Source organism: Aythya ferina (assembly GCF_964211825.1).
Source record: "Aythya ferina genome assembly, chromosome: 1".
In the NCBI taxonomy this organism is placed as follows: Eukaryota; Metazoa; Chordata; class Aves; order Anseriformes; family Anatidae; genus Aythya; species Aythya ferina.
The window spans coordinates 91,103,944-91,130,059 of record NC_140296.1 but is presented as its reverse complement, the minus strand read 5'-3'; the positions used below and the strand labels follow the sequence as shown (position 1 = coordinate 91,130,059).

The window sequence follows — 26,116 nt, the reverse complement described above, 5'->3', positions numbered from 1 at the left end:
ACCTTCGCTCTGCTTCAGGGTAAGCTGTTTTTGTTGTGTCTGTTTGTTTTCCTAAGTGATTTAATCACACTGCACATAAAAACAATGGGATCATGGTCATTTTGCATTGCAAAAAGTTAATTCCTTTCCTATTTTTAAAACAGTTCTTTGGTGTTTTTCTCCCCATCCTGGTTGGTGTAATGAAAACTAAAGGTTTGCTATACTTAAAATCCTAATCATTGACAAACTTTTATTTTGCAAAGTGGTTAAAATCACAGTAGAACATTTAGAATGAATTCTCATCATATCTATTTGAATACTCGATTCAGTGATAAAATTACATACTTTATGGTACAGCAGGAAGTGGTTGTCTAAGTGATCATTTTCTTCTGTTAAAAATCAAAATGTAGAATCTCCTTCCACTACTTCATTAAAAGTTAACTACCTCCTTGCTGATTTACTCTTCTATTTTGTCCCTATAATATGTCTTTAAAAACAAAAACAAAATACACTTTTCAGCATTTTTTCCTTTTATTCCCTATTTATCAAAATAGTCAATGCAAAATTCATGCCAAAGTATAGGGATATATGACCATCCAAACTCGTACATAATCCCACTCCCCATACAATGGCCAACTTACACCCCTCCCCCCCTTGACTTCTTTTGCCATTCACTGCAGTGAATCTTTCATATTCCTGTGCAACATCAACCTCTCTATTTACAATTCCCAACTTCATCTGTCTCTGTTGGTGAAAGCTTGGACTCTGGATGAAAGAGGAAAAGCCTGATGAGAGAAGTGCTTCCCGTTATTACAAAGAGCAAAAGGAAAATGTGAGAGTAACACTCCACTCTTTCAAATCGTTGACAATGTGTTTCTGATAGCCTCACAAATACAAGCTGCAGGAAAACAATCTGCCAGGAAAAGGAAGCCATTCTACAAGACTCTTGGAAACAAACAAAAAAAAATGTTTTTTTATAGGTTTTAGAGGAGATTAATATGCGGAAATATATTTATATATTACAGCTAGTTACAAATGACAAATTCTCAACAATGCAGGTGTAATTCCCAGTATAACGTGAAACTCCTTTAAAATAAAATGTCCTTTTTCCAAGACATGTATACCTAAATTTAGGTTCTGTGACGGAAAAAAGCACGGGGATAAAAGTGGGAAACGGAAGTAGGGGGAAAAAAAAGAGCAAAAATGTTGAATGGAAGGAGATAAAAGTTACAGATTACAATCAGTGACCAAAAAAAAGAATACAAGCAGTAAAATGAAATTTAAAAAAAAAAAAAAAGAGTAGAGAAGAAACAATGTACTGTATTAACACAAAGCATTTCTAACTGATTAGTCAGAAACTGCTGCCTTACAAGCTGACTCTCAAATCACGAAATAAAAGAAAAAAATCAACCAACATGCCTTTCCATGCTCCCCATCACATCGCATGGCCATGGGCACACCATACTTAGCCATATGGCACAGCAGCCCCAATTTTTGCACACCTTTTCCCTCTCAGAGTCCTCCTTGCAAGGGACTCATTTACCCTCTTCCATTCACACTGTTAGAAGGGTACAAACAATATAAAAAATTGATATGAGAACAATATTTTGCATAAAAGCTTTCTATTTTCAATGATTTTTATGAAATAGTGCAGCATCTAACAGCTATATATTTGTGCATTCCTTTCAGTTTTTAGATGCAACACAACTTATAACAAATATTAAATTCAATCTGAAAGGACTTAAACCTACCTTTAAACTGGACTCATAGTCTGTGTTCACTTTGAACATAAGTCCAAGTCGCAAATGAATTTCCTTGGCTCGACAAAAGCTGGGATCAACATAAAGCGCCTCCTGAAATGCTTTAATTGCCCTAAAAGACAAACAGATAACAAGTATTATTTTTTACTGAAATATTACTGTTATAATAGTTATTTGTATGACTAATAGAAAGTAAATCAGAAAGTACTGTTACTGAAGAACATATCAATATAATGGATTAAATGTTTTTGCTGCATCATTTTTGGTTCTTCAAAGACTGGGTCATTTCGTACTCCAGATATCCTAATTGATTTGAAAGTATAATCTTCTCTGTTCATTTGGAGAAACTAACTTGCTGCCTGAAACACAGCAACACGCCTGCTATTTCAGAAAGGACGATTCAGGAATAAGCAACAAAATTAACGCAACTGGAGAACAAGGGTGTACACAGCGGTCAGTCCTGTCACAACCAGCTGCTAGGCTGCTTTTGATTAGAGCTAGCACAGAGTCCTGAGAGGGTGGGCAGAACAGGAGGCCTAGAAGATCTCACACACCTCCTCTCACTGCCCTGACTTGCTCTACTTTCAACTTTGTTACTCCCTGTATTAGCACCGAGGCTGTCCAGGGACTCAGCTAATACCTGTTACTCCCTCACTTCCCAGTCACTCAAATGCCCATGGCAGGACACCCAGTCTTGCCTCCATGGCCCCAGGGTGGCACAGGGCAGGCAGGTGACAGGCAAGGCCATAGGGACACCTGTACCCACTGGGGGACAGCACAGGGATGCTGGGCAGGACACCCCACAGTGCCCCCAAATCACACCACGTTTGGGCGAATGAAGTTCACTCCTACTCCAGGCGTCCATGTCATTCATACAGACAGAAGTTGCAAAGGGAAATGCAAGAAATATTTTGCACAGGCTTCATTCACAAAACACACAAAATGATTGCTCTTGAATTCATCATCAGATCTAAAAATCTTACGGGCTCTTCTCTTTCCTGATGTCAAAACATACTGATGGCATTGTATCTTCCTCTGGAAGATCCACCTTCCTTCCTCCACAACAAAAATGTTGGTGCCTAAAGCATTATCTCACTGTTTAAATACAGCTTAAGAACAGTTTAAATTAAAAAAAATAATAATAATTAGGAAAAACCTACATTTTCACTGTGGAACTGAAGCTTACAGTCCTTCAGAAAGGTTTTCCTCTCCTTGTACCCTACTTCCCTGCTCACGCAAGCAAGTAAAGCACAAAAGGGACTCAACTTGCACTAGCTAAGCATCCTCTCACATGTTGTTTAAACTTTCCAAGAATATCATGGGTGGTGGTGAAATACACCGAAACTGGAACTAACAAGGTGCTGTGTCCCGAAACAGCATGCCCACTATTGTCTATAAGGAAACCCTTCAAACAGTGTAGCGATCACCAAATTTTGGCTTACAAATGCTTGTAGATTCTACTACCATTTTAAGTGATGCTTTTGTTACACACAGAAGTACAGATTTTATCATTGTATACCTGCATTTCTTATCTTAACTCCAATACAGTACGCAGAATGTTGGGCACTGGCGTTTTAAAACCCATTATTTGTGTCCTGTTCAAAGAATCGTGCCTACCCCATCTTTCAGAGGAGTGGTGCACTCGAAACAAAGTGAAGTTGCAACCAGCAGACAGTAAGATGACTGTATCACATTTAGCACTTGAACCTGCTAGTCACGGACAGCCCCTGAGGTTTGCAACGTGTAATTACCTCTGCACAGGCAACAGCGTTCACCTTCATCTAAGATGCTCATGGCATCAGGTTCAACATCAGTAGTAATTATAAGTATTTGCAATAACCTTACAACCCGACAAAATTTGTAATCAAGCCGAGCCCAACACATAGAAGGAGGAAGAAAATGAACAGAATAAGACATTGCTCCCTTAACCATGATCAGTGCAAGAAGCAATGGCACCTTTCTGAACCTACTTTGATGGACATTTGGATAAACTTATCCAAATACAACAAAAATCTCTACAACCTTTAAGATGTCATTTGAGTTACCATGTTAACCATCAGATAGCGGCGTTCTAGCTGTGCATTTCAGCTGTACTTGATCACTCCTAAACTGATGGTTTGGGGAGGAAAATGCAGAGATGCTTTGCAATGGAATGGATGCACCGACTCATAGCAGTTGGTCAAAGACTCTATTTAGAAATGTTCTTTCAGTTTATAGTACTTGATGGATTTACTTTTAAGCATGAATCATACTTAAAACGCTAGTGAACTCCTGTGCCAGTGTCTTGCTTGCATCTTGAAAAAAACCTCTGTATCCCTGAATGCCGTAATAAAAACTAGAAGAGAATTCCAGTAAGTAACACATTTATAATTAAGCACAATTATTTCAGTAAATTCAGGCAAAAATGTTAAAAGAATATGGCAAATATCACCAAAGTAGCTTTTCTAACTAAAAATCAGGTATTAAGTTATATTTTCTTTTTCTTTCAAAATATTATTTATTTGCATTATTTAATTCTGGTGTTCATTGCATATCAATCAAGTAATTTGTAGCTTTTCCAAGATGATTACCACCAGTAACAAATACAAATTGCTTCCATTATTTCTACAAAAAAAATGGAATCCTCAAAATTTCAAAAATAAAGTGATCTGAAAGGCAACATTTTACACAATTTCTACCAGTGGTGCGTGCTCATGTCTAATTTGACAACAATGGCCTTAACTAGTAAAATTTTCATAGAATAAAACACTCAGAAGTGAGAAGACATTTTCCTATTAACATTATTACAGTAACTATTTGTATACGAACTCTGACTTAATTATATTAACTCTTAAAGACAAGCAATTCTACACTACTGATGAATTAATATTGATCTAACTTTGCCTACTAGAAACATTTAAGCAAAGAGAAGTGAACCCATGATCGTAGATGTCAAGAACAAGGACCACAGGGGTACCTCTGGTTCTGTTTTGGGGCTTTCTCTGCCTCTGTACTATGCTCAGAGCTCTGGACTCAGCCCGTTTCATATATCAATAGTAAAATATCTGCAATGTCACTGCCATACATCCCAGTTCTAAGTGCTCAGTGACATCCGAAGGCAATGGGTACATGTTGGTGCAACAGGGAAGGAAGAGGACATGAGAGTATGTGGAAAGTAGGAGCAAGCGTAGTAGTAGAAGATGAGATGATGGCACACAGCCTTGCTCAAATAGGTTGTTAGCCTCCACCGCTAATTAACTGGCCTTCATGCACAGACACAGCTTTTCATTTTAATCCTTTAGCAGACTAAACATACATTAGCCCAAAGGATAAATCACAGAAATGAACAGCTGGGAGCTCTCACACTGTAGAAATAAATGACAGTAGTCTAAATTCAGCAAGAGACGACTTCAGGTTTGTTCTCTAAAGGATATTGATCAACTGCCTGGCAAGAAAAAAACTTTGGTTAAGTCTACTAGAATTTATTTAAATTAAATTAGAGTCTTCAACAAGAATGGGAAGGTATCCATTAACAGGCAGGAAAAGCTGGCTAGCTAACACTAGACAAAATGGGACAGCAGGACTGGAAAACAGACTGCAGAGGATGAAGTGCACCTCTGGGCTTACGTTTGTACAGCACTGCTACAATAATTGAGAAAACATAAAAGTGACACGAATCTATCATCTCCAAATCTAGACTTTCAAAATCAATACTACAGCTATCTTTCCACCCACTCATCTATACAACAATGCCTACCATTATGGTAGGCTGAATAATAAAAAGCAGGCTGAATAATAATTAATAGAATATTCTATTAAACATTTAGTGAACTCTCGTAAGATGTATTGGAAGGTTTTACTTGTACAGACTGTGAATATAAACCCATTCGAACTGGACAAAAGTATATTATAAAACAGCATCAATTTAACTATTCAAAAGTTAGCACTCATGAGTTTCTAACAAAATACATTAAAATCATAAAAAGCCTACAGAAGAAAAGAACATAACATTCTAACATGTCGGGAAAACTACTTGGTGCAGCTGGAGTAAAACTTTCTTTTTATTGTTCTTTATTCTCTTCCAATTTTCTGACCACCTGCTCCAAGCATAACTAATGAAAATGCCACGAGGATATGATGGACAAATTCCTACTTGAAACTCATCGGCACAGTTTGAACAGGAACAAAATTTATGTATACAGAAATAGTCATTACTGCATTTTCATGGAATACTTTAACAGTCTTTAGATACAGTAACTCCTCTGCCCATTGTGCCGTAACTGCTGAATGCTGAAACACTTCGAGCAGCAGGCTCCAAACGTTTCTCCATAGCAGCAGCTGAGACTACCCTTTTATTTTCCTGTTACCAACAGATATTATGCTTTTTTCATCAGTCCAAGAAACAGGTTCGATAGACAATGACAAAAAGAGACCAGAAGACAAATCAATTACTACTTTGCTCATGGTTAACTACCACTAGTATTCGTAGTCTACATGTGCATTCCCATTTTATGTATATAAAAATAGATACGTAGACCCAGCCACCTGGAAACTAGGAGCTGTTTGACAATGCAGTATCTACACAGTGCTTGTTTAAACTCTGCTCTCCTTATTAATTTAACTACAGACTGAAAACGCCTGACCATCTAAGAGGACTCTGATAGAAGAGGAAAATAAATCTACATGTGTATGTTGAAGATAACAGGTTATTGGCAGGCAAGCTGCTTTTCTGCTCTCAAATGACGTCCGTCATGGACTTCCCTGTAGCAGGTGTTTCCAAAGCAGGAACTCCACAGGCTGCAAATTACCAGGGTAATGTCACTGTTAATTAGGTGAACCTCAGTGCTTCTCAGGCAAACTGCAGCCACTGGACTATTTCATCAAATGCCATGCCTTTCATGATGGCACCAAGTATTGCTATACCTGGAGGCAGTCTCTACAGAGACTGCATTTGGGGGCCTAGAAGGGCCTAGAAGGCACCTTAGCAGCACAGGACAGGACTCTCCCTGTGTCACAGATGGGCAGTGACCAACATAAAACAACACTTTCTTGGTTAGATGATCGTGAATGCAAGACTGAAGGCTGGCCCATGAAAGTACTGAAAAAAAAATATTTACATTCCACTGTAGACCTGACTACTTGAAAAACACTTTAATCAGCTGCTTTTCAAGATGACTGCGAGAACAGCAAACCTTCACTTTCTTTAAAACAAGATACAACAGAATGACAGGCAGGAAACCTGGAGCGAAGCAAGAAAGAGAACAGACTCCTTCAGCACAAGTAAATAATTAAATATGTCTGGCACTAAGGCCCCTCTCCCAGGTGATGGTAACTTTTCCATGTATTCCACAAAGTGGGTACCTGTCAAAGAATTCTCCTGTCCCACTGAAATCTTTGAAAAATTTCTATAAGAAAAATGATTCTCAAGTGTCGAGGCCAGCAGAGTTGGGACACAGTACCACAGATACCAACGGAGAGCCACATGCTACCGCCTGCTTGGCCTTGGGAGGATTGTGCAATTCAGCAGCAGCAGCAGAGGGATGTGGAGAGCCTACTCAGTGCTTGTAATGTTCAAGATGGAGGTGCTGTCTTCTCCCTGTAAGGGTTTTGAATCCTTGCTGCCTCTTGCCCACTGAATGTCTTCACTTGAATTAGATAATAATAATGAAAGGTGTAGGGGACTGCAGCTGACTTCTTCATGTCAACATTCAATTCTGAATCCGAGCTGCAGAGGCAATTTTTTTTTTTGCGCTGAGCTCCTACCCCATTTCCAATGAGTCAAACTTCAGCTAATGGGAGAAATGCCAACATACAGGACACCTTGCCTTACAAAAGTGTGAGGATACTTTTTAAGAGCCAGAAGCAGAGATGGTGGTTCAGCTGATGATCTAGTTATGATATGATATTGCACAGATGACCTCATTGCTTTTGCTTTGATAAGGATGGCTGCAGAGAGGCCACAGCTCCTGTCAGAGATGACAGATTTCCCTAAGGCAGTCTGCACCTTTTTTGCCATGATGGAGGAGAAGGAAAGGGTCTGGACCATCTCTCACATTCAACTTTGGTATTCTTCAGGGCTGGGTCCTGCAAAGGTGCCTATGCTGAAGCACAAAGTTTTACGTAGTACTAAACTTCTAAGCTGCTAAAGAATCCTTTTGCTGAGGAGCCAAAGGATATGTTAAATAATGCAAGAAGGGTGACTGTAATCTCAGTGTCCTGTAGGTGTTTTAAGGAACACCCTCTCTCTCTCACACGCTGTCCAGCGATTTGCAGGTAACAGTCATTGAAGACACTGTGGGCTGGCCTCAGAGCACCACCATTAGTGCACGGGGATCCCAGCAGAGCAGGAGAACCAGTTGCAGGACACAGCTGCAGAGCTTGGACTCCATCTGCTTCTCTTGGAGGGACTCAAATCAGCACCTCATACACCAGGCAGGTTCAGAATCCTTAGTGAAGTACAAGAGCAAATTTGGCATTCGAGCCTCTACAAGGACTGTAACTACTGCACCACGTTTAAGGATAGTCTTTGATGAACAACTACAAATTTTTCATTGTTCCATCTAGAAGACAACTAAGGAGGACATGAAATTACTCAAGTTATGACAGTATCTCAGCTATCTCTATTCTGGTGTTTTGCTCTACTTGAGAAACAGGGAAAACCAGCCATCTACTTTTCTCACAACTTGATGACAAATGGTGTAGAAGGAGTATCAAAATCTAAGATCTATACAACTTTCTTTGGAGCGAATCCCTTATGTCATATCTTACTAAAAAATTGCATAAAATATCTTTGATCACGCTATCACAATATTTACATATACTTACACGTATATAAGTACTTTCGGTTCTTACATAAATTGTCAAACAAAACAACCAATATAAAATGATGTGTCAGATAAGATTTAGCACTTAACACTGTAACGCTTCTTTCGCATGTACAGAAGCGTGCAATATTGAATACAAAGAATTGCATGTGTCTTGGAGTCAGTCCAACACTTCTTTTTATGAATACTGAAAAAATCAAAAAATAATGTGAAAGTATGAACAACAATTTTAAAACTGACCTTATTCTCACTTGCTCGTATATTGTCCCTATTTGTATGACAGATGATTCATTAACCCTTCCTTCTGGGAAGACTATGAACATGCCTCTCCTTAAAATCTATGACTATCTAAGGTTGTATGAATGAAATAAAATATTAATGAATGAAGCACAGTAAGTTAAACAACCTTAAACAATCTTGAAGTCTCTTTTACCTGTATGAAATACACAGATTTATGTACTTTACGAATGTAAATAGATGGAACAACTTTAGCAGAAAACAAGACTGTTTGTCTAGTGTTTCACTCTGAAAGAACGAAGATTCTCCTTGCAATCTGCAGTGGAGACTTGTGGAAGACCAAGTGTACAAAGAATATCTCTACTGCAAGTGACTTGCAATCAGCTCCAAGCTAATTATGATTTTGTCACACCTAAATACTCACACCGACACAACCCACTCCTGTCCCCAAAACATAGTAAGGGAAGAAACACTCAAGTGGAATAAAAAAAAATACATACAGAAGTGTAAGATTTTATCTGCATTAGACTTTTTTCCCTTGTAAGTTCTGCCCAATATTCTCATATACACAACTTCTTTAGTACCACACTACATATACCTTTCTGGTATGAATGAAGAGACAGATTTGATCATTTTAAACTACATTAACAAACAGCTCTATATGCAGTTAAGACATCATAACTTAAGACATCAATATATACTCATGTTCTCAACAAGGTTACTCGAAAGAATGTAAGAAAAATCTGAATTAATTCAAGGCAGCAAACTATCAATACTTAGGCTTCACAATGACCTGACTTTGTTGCTCCCTCCACTGAACAATGCCAAAAAACCTGATCCACTAATGGCAACAGTCTACGTTGAGAAGGTGGCCTCTCAATAAGTTACTACTCTAAATGTAACTTTTTGTGTAATTTGACTCATTTTACATCATTTTCACAATGCAAACTGTTAACACGTTAAAATGATGAAGCAAAGCTTGCATCAGAACAAGAACATTCTGAAACTTAGCAAAATTGAAGAAAGAAGATCACAATCTTAAAAGATTCTTGTTTTTCTGAAAACTTTTTTGCTCTTCTCTCATATTAGAATGGAATGTAATTGCACGTCATGTACAATACATGGCATGCATTGCACCACTATTAACAAAGAAAGCATTTGAGTTTTAAGACGGAAAAAAAAAAAAAATCAAGGTTCTGAGATCATGATTTAACCAACTTATGTTCATTTCAAAAATAAAAGCTGACTTCCTGCCTGAGGAAAGCATGAATCTTTTGTCTTACAGATACGCAGAAACTTTTGATATATTTATTTGGGGGGGGGGGCGGGGGAATAGGAGGTGGGCAGAAATCTCATTTTGTTGTTCCAAGCTATCAGTCAGTAGTCACTGACTACTTCCTTAGCTTCAGGCATGCTTAGTCTAGCAAGATGATAAATTTTTGTGTGATCAACTAAATAGTAAAATTACATTAATTTTATTTTGAGCTTCTGTACTAAGTGTTACTAGAGAAATATATACCACAAAGAAATGAGCACGGAAGAGAAGAAGAAAAAAAAAAAGGTAAACTAATCAATTTTATGAAAAAAGCTCTGATCTAAACACTGCATTTATTTGACTTTATTCCGATGATAACAATGAGTTTAAGAATAAACCATACCTTTCTTATTACTGACCAGGAAAGTTTGGGGATCTGTCAAGAGAACCCCATTTATCAAGTCTATACCATTTCTCATTCTTCTCTCAACACCAGTGAGGCAAAACCAAACCAAAATCACCCACAAAACCATCAAACCAAGCCTTTACCCGCCCCCAACACAAAAGCAAGCCCTTCCCACCCCCAAAACCCTGCCAGAATTTACAGCTCTTTATAACTGAGTTTTTATGACAGTTTTAAACATTCAGGACAAAGTGTACTGCTGCTCATGTCCAAAACCTGTCACTGTATACACTTATGGAAAAATTACTGAATAACAAGCTAAATGAAAACAAACCTACTTTGCCACTTCTTTTCCCAGAGAAACAGAAAATTTCTTCACAACATATGCTGCAGACCTTAGACACTGAGAATTCACAAAAACCTGTTGAGTCATACCGCTCCATTCCCCTCGCTGAATTGCATTATAAGAAGCTAAAACTCCCTCTCTCTAATTGCTTTCCTATTCAAGCAACTGCTGCAGCTGCCACAAGTAAGTCAGATAGGAGATACAGGGCAATATATCTTCAAGTATCATATTTATGCCACAAAACTTAAACTATTGTACAATAACATTAAAGTTGAAATATTCAGCTACCAATGAACACTGCAAAATACACTGATACTGTTGTTTTATTCCCACTTACCATTGAAAGGCATTGTAATGGAAGTAGACCAAACCAAGGCCATATAAAAAGGCAGCATTCTGTAAAAGAAAATAAGCAATGTTTAAAACCAGATAAACCAACCATAATCTATACCATTGAGTTGCAACTATTTTGTTCATCGTTTGACATTCAATTTCCATTGTAAGATAGGGATATTTTAATTTCACCTTGAACAGGAGGAATGAAAAAGAAGGAATAAGAAGACAGCTAGAGATTTTTTTTTTTTTTTTAAATGCAATTCTTTGTAAAATTTAGTACTAAATTCTGAATTTAAATGCAGAAACATATTTTTTGAGGAATAGTAACTACCATAATATTCAAGTACTTTCACATCAGAGACACTGATGTGCTTTGTTCCATTTGTACAATAGCAGGAAAGCAAACAACAGTCTTTGGCAATTTAATACAATAAAAATGTTTTATAACCTAAGACCATGTCATAGTTATAATAATTTATATTCACATAAAAGTAAACAAAGCTACGCACACTGATTTCAGCGTCTATAGTAGAACATTAATTATATGAATCTCAAAATATGCTTAAGGAAACTGTAATTTTTCTGAATACTAAAAATACAGGCCATCAGCTTCAAACCTAAGACAATCAGATTTCTTCATCATTAATCTAATTTCTATCTTCAATTACCCTGTTTTGCAGTAAAAGGAAAAAAAATTACCATTTTCCTACTGACAACTCATCTTCCCCCCCATTTTCTTTTCACAAAGGAAAGCGTTGCTTCCCAAGTGACATTACCAGGGGGTTTAATGAATGATTAACTACCCGATTTTCCAAATAAATATTACATATTTCCTAAATTATATAAAAATTAACCAACTTTTTCTTTTGACAAATGTTATGCCACAGTAAAATTGTTCCCTGTTTAGCAGCTATTCCGTTATTTACAGAAGAAAACACATATATGCTGCCTACAACACAATTTTAGTTTTTTTCATGTGTGTAACACTGTTTTCAAGAGACCATGAATACATCCCAAAGGAAACAGAGCTCTGATACACAAACCAGAGATGGCGTTTGCATTCTCAAAGATTCTTCTTCAAGATAATCCCTATTCCACTTGCATTCACTTCTTCAACAACTCTCGTTTCTATGAAACCTGACAATGGAAATCCTAGATATGCCTTAAACCCAACTGAAATATGTAAGATGTAAGCAAATTTCTCCTAGAAAGCAATTGGTAACTAGAACAGAATTTGAAGAGCAAGCACTCATCAGAAACAGAACCTAGTATTACAATTTCATTATACCTCATTTGCATCTTCTAAATGCAAATTAAAAACAGGGGAAATGCCAAAGATCCCTTCATGAATACAGTTGGATCATAGCTTTAGTAATGGACAAGTTCCAAGAAAACGCTGTGGTATGACCAGCTACTATGACAATCAGAGCACTGTACAAAGGGAGTGGAAAGAGAAGTACACAGACAATAAAAGGATGGCAGTCGTAATACTACCATAAAATCACGTTCCCGTTCAAGTGAACAAAACCGCAACATGGACATCATAAAGATACGAGATCTTCAACTCTGTACCCCATGTACTTGCTGTTAGTCAAATCTGTTCTGGCAACAGCAGACTAAGAATGAAGACAAGCTCAAAAACTGAACATACATAATGCCTTGGACTATGATATTTTCCATGAAGAAGTAAGACAACAATGGAGAGAGATTTTCACATGTGCAAAATGGAAGCCTGCAAAATACCGCATACACCTAGCTGCCTTTACGCTGTTCTGGCCACGCTTATTTAGAGAAGAGAAGTGAACAAAGTTGTTCAATGTTACCTCGGAGATTCAACAACTGCGATCCAAGACTAGATCACCATAGAGACTAATAATAAAAAAATCCTTCATCACCACACTGCAAAATGCAGGCAAAAATATACCAGACAACTAAAACCTCTTTAATCTTTAAGAGTTTAATTCCTCTTCTGATACTTATTAAGATTCACAGACAAAATTGGAATATTCAGAAGATTAATCTAGCTGTTATTTTGGTCCTAAGGGTTAATAATACTCAACAATCAAGACATTGGACAAGTCCAAAATGCGGGTAGATTTGTCCAAGTGTAATTAGCATACCAAATTTACATGAAGCTTTCAGGTTGCCCCCATTGCAGTAAAACACAAGTCCGCTATTAGAACTCCATCCTTTGTTTTGTGGCTGGCTTTCTAATTTTTCTCATTCTCCTTCAGCTTTGCAATGCACTTGGGACTGACCTTAAGAACATGTTAAGATAGCGCTGTCTTCTCAATAAAAAAACAGGGCAAGATTTAAGACTTTGTAACACTTCAACGCGAATGTAAAGATGTAAATTATGAAGTGTCAGTATGGACTGAATTCATCTGTTTTGAAACACTACAGCTCTAACTGCACGTAACACCATTAGTACTGCTTGTTGATTATTCATTAGATTTGTCTAAATGATTAAAAAATATCTTTTAATCTGGGCTTGAAGCTGGATGGGGCTTTCATGAGGACTGGGAGATATTACAGTGGTTCTGTGCATGCAGTACTTTCCCACCAGTAATTAAAGGTGAGTTGCACGTGAAGCTCGCTACTTTAGCAACTAACTTGTCTGCCTGTAATGCAGAATAGCAGCAAGCTCAACACGCAGCCAAGTTCTTACTGGCAACAGCCCATATGAAAAGCTAGAACAGCTTAACACTTATCAGGACCAAGCAGGATCATGAAGCTGCATTACAAGACGGATTTTCATCTACAAAACGTCCTTTATCCTGACATCTCAGATTCTGGGACTCCAAGTCACGCACCCCACCTTAAGAAACCTGTTTTGAATTGCCTCTGTTACTTGTTTTTGAACACAGGTATATCATGAATAGTATCTACCCCATGTTTTTCAGTAATGATATCTTGTTATTCAATCCTTGTTATTCAAGATCCTACTATAAATAGCTGCTGATGGAGAATACAAGCCTACAAGCCAACTTTTTTTCCCCTCCGAGTATACATATATTTTGGTATAAAGTAGAAAACAAAATTATTTTATTACACTCTTTTCCTTGAAGCTCCTCAAAACCTTCCCAATTCCTAAGATGTCAGGCTAAAATTCTTTGGCTATTAACTTAATATAAATATAAACGTAATATTTATGTTATCAGATCTCCTTCTTCAGTAAAACCTACATCATCTTGAAAAAAAGCTGCAAACTGGAACAGACTACCTCAAATTTGAAATCGAATGTCCGGGTTTGTGTTTTTTTTTTTTTTTTCACTCTACAGCTATGCTATTAAAAAGCATACAAATTAGAAATGCATTTTCCAAGTTGGCGTCATTTGCATTTTCTACAACCGGTTGAAAGTGTTAAAATGTTTCATACCAACCACTAGATGGCTCAAATATCTCTTTCCATTTGACAAGCTTATGCAATTTCAAAAGATTGTCAAGTTCATATTGTATATTCTGCTACTTACATGCCCTATTTTATGATGAGCAAAATTTCAATTATACTTGACAAAATATTAATTTACCGATGGGTAACTCAGAAGACAACAATGTATCTTTTGTACCATTTTACATAACAGATGAATAAATATGTTGATGATTTTTTTAGGCTTGTTTCTTTTAGGCAATCAAGAAAGGAATATCCTACCCATCTCACAAACCTGCTGTACTGACTGCAGTAACTGCTTCATAGCCCCTCTGAAGCAGCAGATGGAAACACATCTACAGCAATCCATGTGCTCTGCTCTCCAGGCCAAATTCACAATCAAGCCTTTTTCTCCATCTTCAAGCACGTAGCCAGTGCCTCCAGCAGAAGGATGGCTGAATCAGACCACCGTAGTAACACTCAACCTAAAAATATAGTCTCAGAAAAATACACCCATCCTGTGTAACAAGTTACTCACATTCAGACTTTAAAACTGCCGTATCAGATTGAGTCTAGAAATGTATAGCTGCAGTATCTGGGTGAAGATATTTGCACCAGTAATGGCCTTAATCTGCCACCAGAAGTTGAGACTCAGTTATCAACTCCAAAATTGCATTTTCTAAATACTAGAGTATACAAGGAAGTTATGTTTGCAAGAGAACAGCAACACATCTAGAAAGAAAATAGAAAAAGAGGCCGAAGAGCCCATGGTCAGCCTCCAGGCAGGGTCTTCCAGCTGACAAACAAAGAGGAAGGCTTTTGCCACAGCTTCATAGCACTGCAGATTTAGTAACAGCCCCTGTCCAGCAGTACCCCTCATCTTTGCCAATACTATCATTTGTAGGGTACTACAGTCAACTGGATGCCAGAACTGATCCAAGTTATTAATATCTGGATAAAACAGGATTATTTTTAACTGGATCAGTTTCCCAGTCAGGTTCACTGTGCAGCACCCCCCCCCCAAAGAAATGCATTACTGCGAGTGAAAAAGTAGAACACAAGTGACATGTAAAAGCTCTCTGAACCTACACTAGTACCAATAAAATGCTTATCAAACCTACACTGAGCGTTCATACAGGAAGAGTGAAATCCTAGATAAAAGATTTATGCAGTAAACCTGCATTTAAAAAAAATAAATAAATAAATTTAAAAGCAATGCTTCCTTATTACCTCCTCAGCAGCATACAAATATTTGACATGAGAGAAATCAAGTGTTGTGGTTCAGTAGAAGATGGATAAAAATATGAAATAACATCACAGCTGGCCTATACCGGCCTTCTCCATGCAAATCCTTGACCACTAATACATATAAGCAAATACACCATTTCTTCTTCATGACTGTAAGGAGCAGGGCCAAACGTAGTTAAAATAATCCCGTGATTATTAGAAAGTTGGCAATATTTAGACAAAACTCAAGAGTACATCCTACCACACTAAAATAAATAAAAAGCATAACTGGAGCAAGAAACTCCCCACAGAGTTGGTGGCAGTATGAAGGAAGAGTGCTGAAAGAGATGAAGGTCAGCACCTTTCATGAGACCAGTCACTACTTTCCATTCCCTTACTATTGCCAGGAATCAAAGCCTTTGATGACACATTAAAATTGCCTCCAGCAGGACTCTGAAGGCCACTTCAAATCCCGGTCGAGCCCGGCCCACAACACCTCAGAAAACCTAACTGGGACAACAAGGGGGCTGGACAGCTGGGCCTATGTCCTGGGGCCACAGGGTGTGTCAGCAACGTGTTCAAAGCAAAACATTTCTGTTCAAATATAAGAATGCTTATTTATTTACTAAATAAATAAATAAATAAAGATGAAGTTTTGACACTCTTGTCCCTAATATTTCCTCCTGACACTACTCAGTGTATAGTAACAGTTCCCCAGAGAGCACCTCCTGCATAAAAATTCCACTCAGGCTCTCACGCATGAACAGCGATGGCCCTGTGGGAGCTGACAAGCTCTAGCAGTTGCAAACTATTTGGGAGGAAGAGGGGAGGGTTCAAATGATTTCTTTTTTCGTGTTTGTACAAATATAAATGAGAGCTACCTATCTACAGGTTCTCCGTATTCCCAGCATCTGCAAAAGCACTAGGATCCCTGCAAGTGGTGCATTACAAATGAGTAGCATTAGCTTCCACTTATTCAAGGCCTTTAAGAAATTTTTTAGTACCTTGAAATTCCGTTTATACAGGATCTTTAAATTACACCTGTGTAAGATATATCTGGCAAGACCCTGCTTACTGAGCAATGATCACAACAGTCTGAAACTGTTAATGGGCACAAGCCTGCTCAACTCAGCTGCAACATGAAAGCAATTAATATATAAACATCATTATTCCTGTGACAAATATAGTCTGGCATTTGTAACAAATTAATTCATTTAGCATCTTGGTAAACAACTACAAAGGAATTTTCATCTCATCTCTAAGTTTATCTTTTCAGAGTAAGTACTGCTAAAATACACCCAACACCTGTAGAAGAAAGGTGGCCAAATTATCTTCCCTATTTCAATAAAAATACTATTTTTTTTTCCAAATATTAAAGACAAGGCAACCACAGAGGGTTTTCAAAAATTAAATAAAAGGTTGACACTGATTTACATAAAAGTGAGCTTTAAGTAACCTTGAATCAAGAATTACACATTGCATGAGAAACTCAAACACAAGTGCCAAGTTACTTGTGTAAAACCTGAGCTTAATGAGTATTTTAAGTAAACCATCATCACGACTCAAGGGTTATTGTCTTTTTTTTTTTTTTTTGTCCATTCCTTAGCATCTCCAGCTATACACTTCACCAGTTAAGGAAATGGTCCACACACAAGAAGTATGACAGACTAAATACTTCACTCAAGGGTAATAAAACCAAGTTTCATGAATCACTAAGTTCAGCTGCCAATCTTTGTTTCGGGAACCATGACCAACAACTGGTAGCCGAACAGTTCTTCCACAGAAAAGCACTTCTGATTCTTAAGAAGAAAATAGTAGTAACAACATTTATTTTTTTTTTTCTCTAAGTCTTAGAATGTATCTCAACAGTATCCTGGGCTGCGTTGGGCAAAGTATTGCCAGCAGGTGGAGGGAGGTGATCCTTCCCCTCTGCTCAGCCCTGGTGAGACCACCCTTGGACTCCCCAGTACAAGATAGCCATGGTCATACTGGAGAGAGCGCAATGCAGGGCCACCACAAAGATGATGGAGGGACTGAAGCACCTCTCCTGTGGGGAGAGGCTGAGAGAGCTGGGGCTGTTCAGAGGAGGCTCCAGGGGGATGTCATCAATGTCCATAAATACGTGAAGGGAGGGTGCAAAGAGGACGGAGCCAGGCCCTTTTCAGTGGTGCCCAGTGCCAGTACAAGAGGCAGCGGGCACAAAGTGGAGCCCAGGAGGCTCCCCCTGAGCAGCAGGCAGCACTTCTGTGCTGTGCGGGTGAGGAGCCCTGGCACAGGCTGCCCAGAGAGCTGTGGGGGCTCCTCCTTGGGGATCTCCGCCTGGGCCTGGCCCTGGGCAGCCTGCGCTGGGTGGCCCTGCTTGGGCAGGGCTTGGAGCAGGGGGCCTCCAGGGGTCCCTGCCAGCCTCAAATATTTGGTGATTCTGAAAGTAACACTTATTCATGTATTACTGCAACACCTTTTTTTTTTTTTTTTTTTTTTTTTTGAAGATGACATTTGAACAGTATTTCTACAATGTTTTATTCCCTTTTATATGGTACAAGATCATCACTATTTCTACCCATCATCTTCAAAACATTTCAAACAGAACAACTAGCATGGAATTTTGCGTTCTTCATTTGCCATTTTTTCTACCCTTTTCCAGCAAAGGTAGGAGTCCCACTGAGCTTACAAGTAGCACCATTATTTCCCTGTCAGCTTCTCACTGCTGGAGAATCACTACTGTGTTGGGGAAAAAAAAAAACCACACTGAAAATCATTAATTATACAGCTGCTCTACCTGAGGCACTCCACATAAAATGGGAGTGGACAAACTGAATCTCACGAGGCAGGAATGACTACAAAGTGATACAAATACATGCATGGAAACCGGTAAAAAACCAGCAAAGGAAAACAGCCACAGAATTGTCCATGGTTGCTCACTTGAATCTTAAGTCACACTGCGCTGAGCAGAATACACTTTAACGGGAAATTTTAAATTTGATTTTTTTTTTTAAACCAAATTCACTAAGAATACAGTTGCTACTTGTATGTTCTTATTTCCAGCTGAATAACTCTTGCACCTATTAGCTGCCTTCGAATGAATGTCATCGAAACCAAGATGACCCAAAGGTGAAAGGTTTGGGGAATGTCACGGAAAATAGTTGCTGGACACAGAAAAGAGCCTCCAAAGCAAGGTGTGCTTTTAGAAAGCAGTCAGAATTCAGTTTCCCTTCTTTGGGAAGACAGACTTAGACCATCAGCACAAATTTAGAGCAAGTGTGTGCTTATCTTGCCCAGCAAAGATGTCGATGGGGACAAGATGTCATTCGGGATGCTTCACCGGGACAACCAGAGGAATTCCAGCTCATGTGTGCTTACAAAGAGACGTGGGAAAAGGAAGGACAGGAGGTGCTAAAGGACAGCAGACACAAGCCTGTCATTACCCAGGCTTCGTTAGCTCTAGTTAAAAACAGTTTGTTCTATAAACTGCAAACTGAACAAAATCCCACACTTGGAACAAAATTCTGAGTATCAGCTTTACGAATAAAATTTCACTCCTTGTTTCAACTTTGACTCTTTTTTTTTTTTTTTTTTTTTTTTTTTTTACATGAGTCACTGACATTTAAGAATGGAAAATTTAAGTGGATAGCATGTTTTGGATAGATATTTTATGTATTAATATATCAAATAGTAAAATAAGAAGGTGTAATTTTTAAGATTTAATTATTTTAAGCAATGAAATGTAAGATCATTGATTAATGGTTGCTAGTTAGGTATCAATCAATTATTACTGAAAATGATTTTCTAATTAAGACAGTAGATGGTTTAATAGTAATCGCTAATTGGTGTTCTAATTGGTGATTTGCCGTTTTATTTGTTAGAATGTACAAATACTTAAAATAGGATCCAACAGACGAGCCAGCAGGCCCGCATGACAGGCAGCTGGGGGAGCAGACAAGATGGCCAGCAGCCAAGAGCCAGGCAAAGCAGCTGGGCAGCCCACCAACCATTCCCACAGAATACTTCAATTCCATCAAATCATCATTTCTCGACAGAAAACCGTACATCAGTAAATTTTCAGCCTACTCGGTGAATATATATGCTAGTGAGTTTAAGAGCCTTCAATTTCTGAGGACAAAACAAACAACAACAAAAAAAATACAAACAAGTCAAATGATAGCACACTTCCTTCACTCTCCGTTATCTCCTTTGCTAATTCTTTGCTGCACTACTTAGCTCTTTCTTCATTTCCTCCAGAACTCAGCCTTCTTTCCCTCAACTAATCCCTCTTCTTACTGTTACATCACCGCTGCTGTGTCTGATACTGCTTAAATTACTTCCAATCATTTACCTTCTGGAAAATCAACTCTGAAAAGCTGCTAACAGGAACATCACAACTGTCTTGAAGAAGGACTCCACTAGTCTTTCTTAATTCTGACTACCTTCTCCTACGAGGATAACTTACGGGAAACCTCTCAAAGTTGTTAGCTTTAAAATCTTTTCTTCTGGGGCAGTTTATTGCTAAACTTGATTACTTACATAGTTACCCGATAGCCTGAAGGAAAAGGGAAGAAAGGACAGAAGAAGAGGGCCAATTAACCAATTTTTTATTATGGGGATTTTCTCCTCCTCTGCATTAATTTGACATCCTTTTATATGACTCTAGGGAGCTCTTATTTAAAGATACCTTGCTAAGTTGAGTTCCACAAATTAATTTTATGCTATAATAGCTTCTCCTCAGTGTGCGCGGATACCCCCTTACTCTTGTACTAAAAGTCTGCAGAATCCCTTTCTAACCCCTATACATCATGCATGTTGATTCATCCTCCTTCCTGTCTCCTCTGCAAATAGTTCTCGGATACGCTTTTATCATTTGTCTGAAATTTCATTCTGCTGTTCTCTGTTTGAGAGGAGGATGATTAGATTCTAGCAAAATGTCAAGATGAACTATACTTACCTTTTATATAATAGCATGCTTTCCAGTACAGTCTTCTATATTATTCTTGATTAAATTGAATATTTTGTTTAGCCTCTAACTTTTCCTCATACTCTTTACTTCTTCTGATACTCAGGTCTGTTTCTTGAACATCATCAGTGATGTATACATGAGTTAAGTGTATATAAATAGTTTTAAATACTCCTTCCATTTAAAAACCTCAGCATACCCCATGAAATCCCATCTGCTATCATAATTCTCTGTAACCAATGCTTTTTTGTTTTGTTTTGGTACTTCTGAAATTCCAGCATTCAATATCTAAGATTTACTTTCTATTTTGGAATACTGATATTCACTTTCACTTCAAAGTCATAAAAAATGTTTAATGCCAGCCCTAAACTCCTCTGTAAGACACTGTCTAATGTACGTCAATTAGATTTAATCAAGATCAAAGGATATTTTCCCCCTTAAAGACACAATAGACAACAATTTTCTATTACTTCAGAGAACACGAAGGACTGCTTAAATCTATATTCTGTATGCCACTTTTCATCTTTTTTTTTGTATGCAGTATCTGCTGACCTTCTAACTTAAAAGTAACATTCTCAAGGAAAACTTAATTTATTTTATTTACACATTCTCTTAAGGTCCAATTATCTACTACAATGGAATTTCCATAAACAAAATCATTCTCTAATTGCAGGTATCAAAAATGAAGTAAATTAGCACCCACAGAGAGACAAAGATACTTCTATTGCATGAAGAGAATGATGTGGACAGCTTCATTAATCTATGCAATCATGGCTTGTGGTTAGTAGATCTCAACACGGACAGGCATAAATATTCGATCTGGAAGTTATCAATGCACTTAAAAGACTGTACATTTCTTAGCCTAGGAAGAAGCCTCTCTCAAATGTACAGGAGAACGAACACTACAACATGAAGATTACGTGAAGTAATTAAGGGTTTAGTACTGGTCTGCTAGGAATAATTCCCACCATCAGTGCACTACCAATGTTAAACTGATCTATCTACAAGAAGGGCACCAGAAAAGACCCAGGAAGCCAGCAACCTGCTAGTCTAACCTCAGTACCTGAAAAGGTTATAGAGAAGATTATCCTGGGTGCCACTGAAAGGCATTTAAAGAATAAAGCTGTTATCAGGAATAGCCAACATGGGCTCATGAAGGGAAAGTCCTGCCTTAATAATCTGAACTCCTTCTAAAACAAGCTCACCCACGTAGTGGATGAAGGGAAGTTGGTGGACATGATCTTCCCAAATTTTACTAAGGCCTTTGATACCATCCCTCACAGCATCCTTCCAGACAAATTGTCCAGCTGTGAGTTGAACAGGTTCATGCTATGCTGGGTGATGAAATGGCCCAGGGGAGGATCTGAGCAAATACAAGAAAAAACGTTTTACTGTGAGGGTGGTCAAACACCGGAATGGGCTTCCTAGAGAGATGGCCGATGCCCCGTGCCGGGTCACTGTTCACAAGACATGTGGACAATGCCCTCAGTAATGTGCTTTTAGTTAGGCCTGAAGTGCTCAGGCAGTTGGATTAGGTGATTTCTGAAGGCCCCTTCCAACTGAACTATCCCGTTCTGTCAAATAAAATTAACTCCTTGGAGACAGACAAAGGGCACTGAAAGGCTTGATCTCACAGACAGCAAATATCACAGACAGGAACCCTAAACAAGTCTTTTCCAGATCAGTTTCTGCCATGAAGAAAGGGAGAATTAAGAGCTCATTTGCTGGAATGTCTAGCTTGTATTTGATGCCTTATGGACACTTTTAAGACAAGAAGTCTTGTGGAACGCGTTATTTTTAACATGCTCTCGGCATTATACTTGATCCTCTTCTTAAGCAAAAACATCCACAGAAATTCTGCTTTAGGAAGTCCATGCCATATTTTGTTGGTTAACATGGTAATTAAATACCTTATTCTGCATCAGTGGGTAGATAGATTGCACTTCTCAACTTCTCTTATGATTTCACAGAATGCTAGCTATACCACTCAATCATTTTTAAACCTGTTAGTGCCTTCACTAAGATTGGCCTCCAATAAATAGATTTATCATGTCGAAAATTCAGATCCTGTTCAGTAAAGCAAAGGGCATCCTCAGCCTAACACACTGTTTCAGCCTCCCTTGCCTACCCAAGCCCTAACAATTAGAACACTCTGCCTATGTGACGTGCATGGGGTGAAAGGAATAAGGTAGAAGGTCCTAATTGACTTACTTACATTTAAATGAAGTGGGAGTTACTATACCAAGAATTTTGTTTAACTTCGCTTTAGGACTTCATGAGTATTTTGTGTAATTCACCTCTGTTCAGAGTTCTGTGCCTCAGATTCTTGTACACGGTCACTCACCATTCCTAAACGTGAAGTCTACCAACCTGATCCAGAAGGACCATGCTTCTGGGTTCGATAGCCCAGTCCAGCGAATTACTGCTCATCTCACACTTGACCAACACAGCACGGAGACAGAAGATTTTGTTCAACTTAGGACAAAGTACTCCTTTGTCAACGTGGCAGATCACATTCTTCCCAACAATTACAAAACTGCCAGCTACTTTGTTTTAGCTAATAAATGAGTTACCAGGAGCCGTGCTTCAAGACAGTGCTCCAATACCTCAGTGATTCACTGTGTTCCAGCCAAAGAACAAGGGAAAGTCATATCCCTGGCACTTTCCCCCTGAGCCTGAAACAAAAGTATCTCAAGATACATCTCCTAGTTTGTAGTTACATGCTGTTAAGACTGGAGAGAAAAATAATAATAATAAAAAAAACCAACCCTAGAATCCCAAGAAGAGATAAAATGAATGTTTAGAGAGGTTAGTGGACAGGGAACATGGAAAGATGTCACATGAATTTGAAGTTGCACGTCTGTGTCAAATACCACAATTATCAAAAACACTGAAAAATAGCATTTAAAAAAATCCAAAATATCATGTGTGTTTTTTTTAGAGGCATTTTTATTTTGCATTATTTTTCCAAGGCTGCTCTTGATCCTCATTCTCAGTTCAAAACTATTTGTCACCCAGGTTTATCTTGATCTCAGAAATGACATTCAGCATCTGTTTCGCTTCAGTCTTCTCTTTCCTCAAAGCCCAGCTCAGAAATATTCTCCAGCAAGAAGTAACTATATGTCCTCTTTCTATAAAATCCAGTGCTATAGCCATCATGATCCAGGAGAGACTCCTAAGGAACACTTTTGAATGCTTTTGACATCTACGCACAAGGAAGAAACTTTAGAAAGCAAAAGGCTGACATTTCTCTGAAATATATATTGTCTGAAAATAGTGAAATGGAAGTGCTTTCAAAAGGACCTTTTCTTCCAAGCTTATTCACAAGCTTCAGACAGACAGAGGGCTCTGTTTGCCTAAATTTTGAGATCAGAAACAGAACTGAGACAGAGTTATAATGCTCCATTATGAACTGGATGGATGATTTCATTTATGTTATTATATTTTTATGTATTTCTGAGAAAGGATGGGATAAAGTGTGCTGAAATTTTTGTATAGCTCCACAGAGTAATTCTGTTCTAGACATCATCCTGTGATTGCATTTCACCAGAAAATCATCCTTGCTCTCCAAAATGTGAAGAGTATGTCACCAAATGGAAACATAACTCTAAGTAGGTGATCTTGTGGGGTGAGGGGGTGGCTTTCAAAAAAAACAATCCAGCAGTAACATTTAACTTTTAAAATGTTGCTGAGTTACTGCTAAGAGTAACTTCATTCATTTTCTATTATTGCTTTAAGCCTTCCCTTCCCAAGAATACCCTCCCAACCTCCAGTGATTTGTGGTTCAGAGGTTTCTAAAGCCAGACAAAATGTCTTCATATTTAATTGCTCTTAATGGATTTTTCTTCCCTGAATTTGTCCAGCTGCTTTTTGAAATCATTAAAACGCTGCAAGTCTGCAGCAGTCCGCAAAACTGATGAAACTTTCTATAAAACCAGTGATATGAGAACTTCCAGAAGATGCAGTAATAATGTATTTCCTGCAGCAGATCAGTTGAAAACAGAACAGAAAACATCACCATCAGCACCAGTCCTGTTTGAAGAGATTCCCCTTTCGCTGCAACCACCACAGAATTCCTTCCCTTAGTTCTAATGAAAAGGGTAATTAGGAATGATAATCAGTTTATGTTCCTCTTTCTTTTCCAAAAATAAAGATCAAGTTCACTGCAAAAATGACTGCCCCCTCCCCCTTTTGTTTTGTGCAGACAATGGACAGACAAGACAAACAAAACAAAACAAAACACTTTACTGGATGCTGTTTGATCCATCTGGCCTTCTCCACTTTTTACCAGGATAGGAACCAAGTTTTTCAGCTTGCTTAGTTTCAAAAAGAGTTCACAAAGTTCTGATTACGTCTTTAAGATAGCTGGCAATGGATTTGTTTCTGGTCACAAGAACCAGAGCCCAACAGATAAATTTATGAAATGGATCCCAATTCCCCTGCCTGGGAGGGGAGAAGAAGAAAAGAAAAAAGCCAACAAAAACCTCAAATCCTTTAAAAAACACGTTCAGCAGTATTGGTGTAGCAACTGTATCTGTTACTACAGCTTTACTGCTGTCTTTCTGATGACCATGAGAATTTAGAGAGAAACAGCTAGAATAATTCCCTATGTGACAGGCCTACACAGACAGAAAAAACACTAACTAAAAATCTAACCAAGAAAGAAAGACTGAATGAGGGAGCCAGGAACATTCATTTTGCCTGGTATTACCAGATAAAATTTAACTGAGGAACCTTCTAGTCTTGTAGCAAAAAGAAAGGGCTGGGAGAGAAGAAAACAGAGCGGAAGATCCCTAACTGACAGCTATTTCTCCCATACCTGGGATGTTGGACCTCTCAGTCTTACTCCTCTGGCAAATTAGATGAAAAAAATAATGCAGTGACCAATCAGTTGTACAAAGCAAAATGACACTTAGGAATTAAATGCAAATCATTTGAATACAGCAGCCCAGAAATGTGGTACGGTTGACAGTCTAATGTTTTCCCAGGTTCTTCTGAATACCAACAAACCCCTATCTGCTTACTATAACTTTGCAAGCTACATTAAGAACAGATGATCAAGTTTTCTAGAAGACCGCAGACATTCTCAGCATACAGTTTAAAATACTTTTGCTTGAAAATACCTAGACTCAAAGGTCTTGTTTTGCTTTCTGTTGCTGTGTTCTAGCTTTTGAATCTCCATGAACTTCTCAATACCTGGCCCTCCCTTCAAGGAGAGCACTCAGAAGATAAGTTTTCGTCTCAGCAGTTTCGGCATTGATCTCACTTGAGACACTCCATGAAGGCAATCAGACACGAGAGAGTAATTCTTGCTGAACCTTCATGCAAGTAAACACCAGAGGCAGAACTGATTTCTGTTTCTTCTCTAAATATTAATCCTTGTAAAGCTGCTTCACAAAGTGGAGCACAGTCGCAATCCAACAACTCTAAAAACATTTCAGATGACTTGCCT

The 26,116-nt window shown here is 38.3% G+C and overlaps 1 protein-coding gene across 16 annotated transcripts in view; it reads right to left on the bottom strand.

The window, feature by feature from the left end:
- Nucleotides 1-26,116, bottom strand: part of KDM6A (lysine demethylase 6A) — a 151,978-nt gene that overhangs the window by 70,477 nt on the left and 55,385 nt on the right. For all 16 annotated transcript variants that reach the window (XR_014688857.1, XM_084507155.1, XM_084507163.1 and 13 more), the window contains exons 5-6: nucleotides 11,121-11,179; nucleotides 1,731-1,851 (exon numbers count right to left, since the gene is read on the bottom strand). Coding sequence is in view for 15 of the 16 variants with exons in the window: in XM_084507155.1 (XP_084363281.1) it covers nucleotides 1,731-1,851; nucleotides 11,121-11,179 (180 nt within the window). In the remaining variant the exon portion in view is untranslated. The remainder of the gene's footprint in view (nucleotides 1-1,730; nucleotides 1,852-11,120; nucleotides 11,180-26,116) is intronic.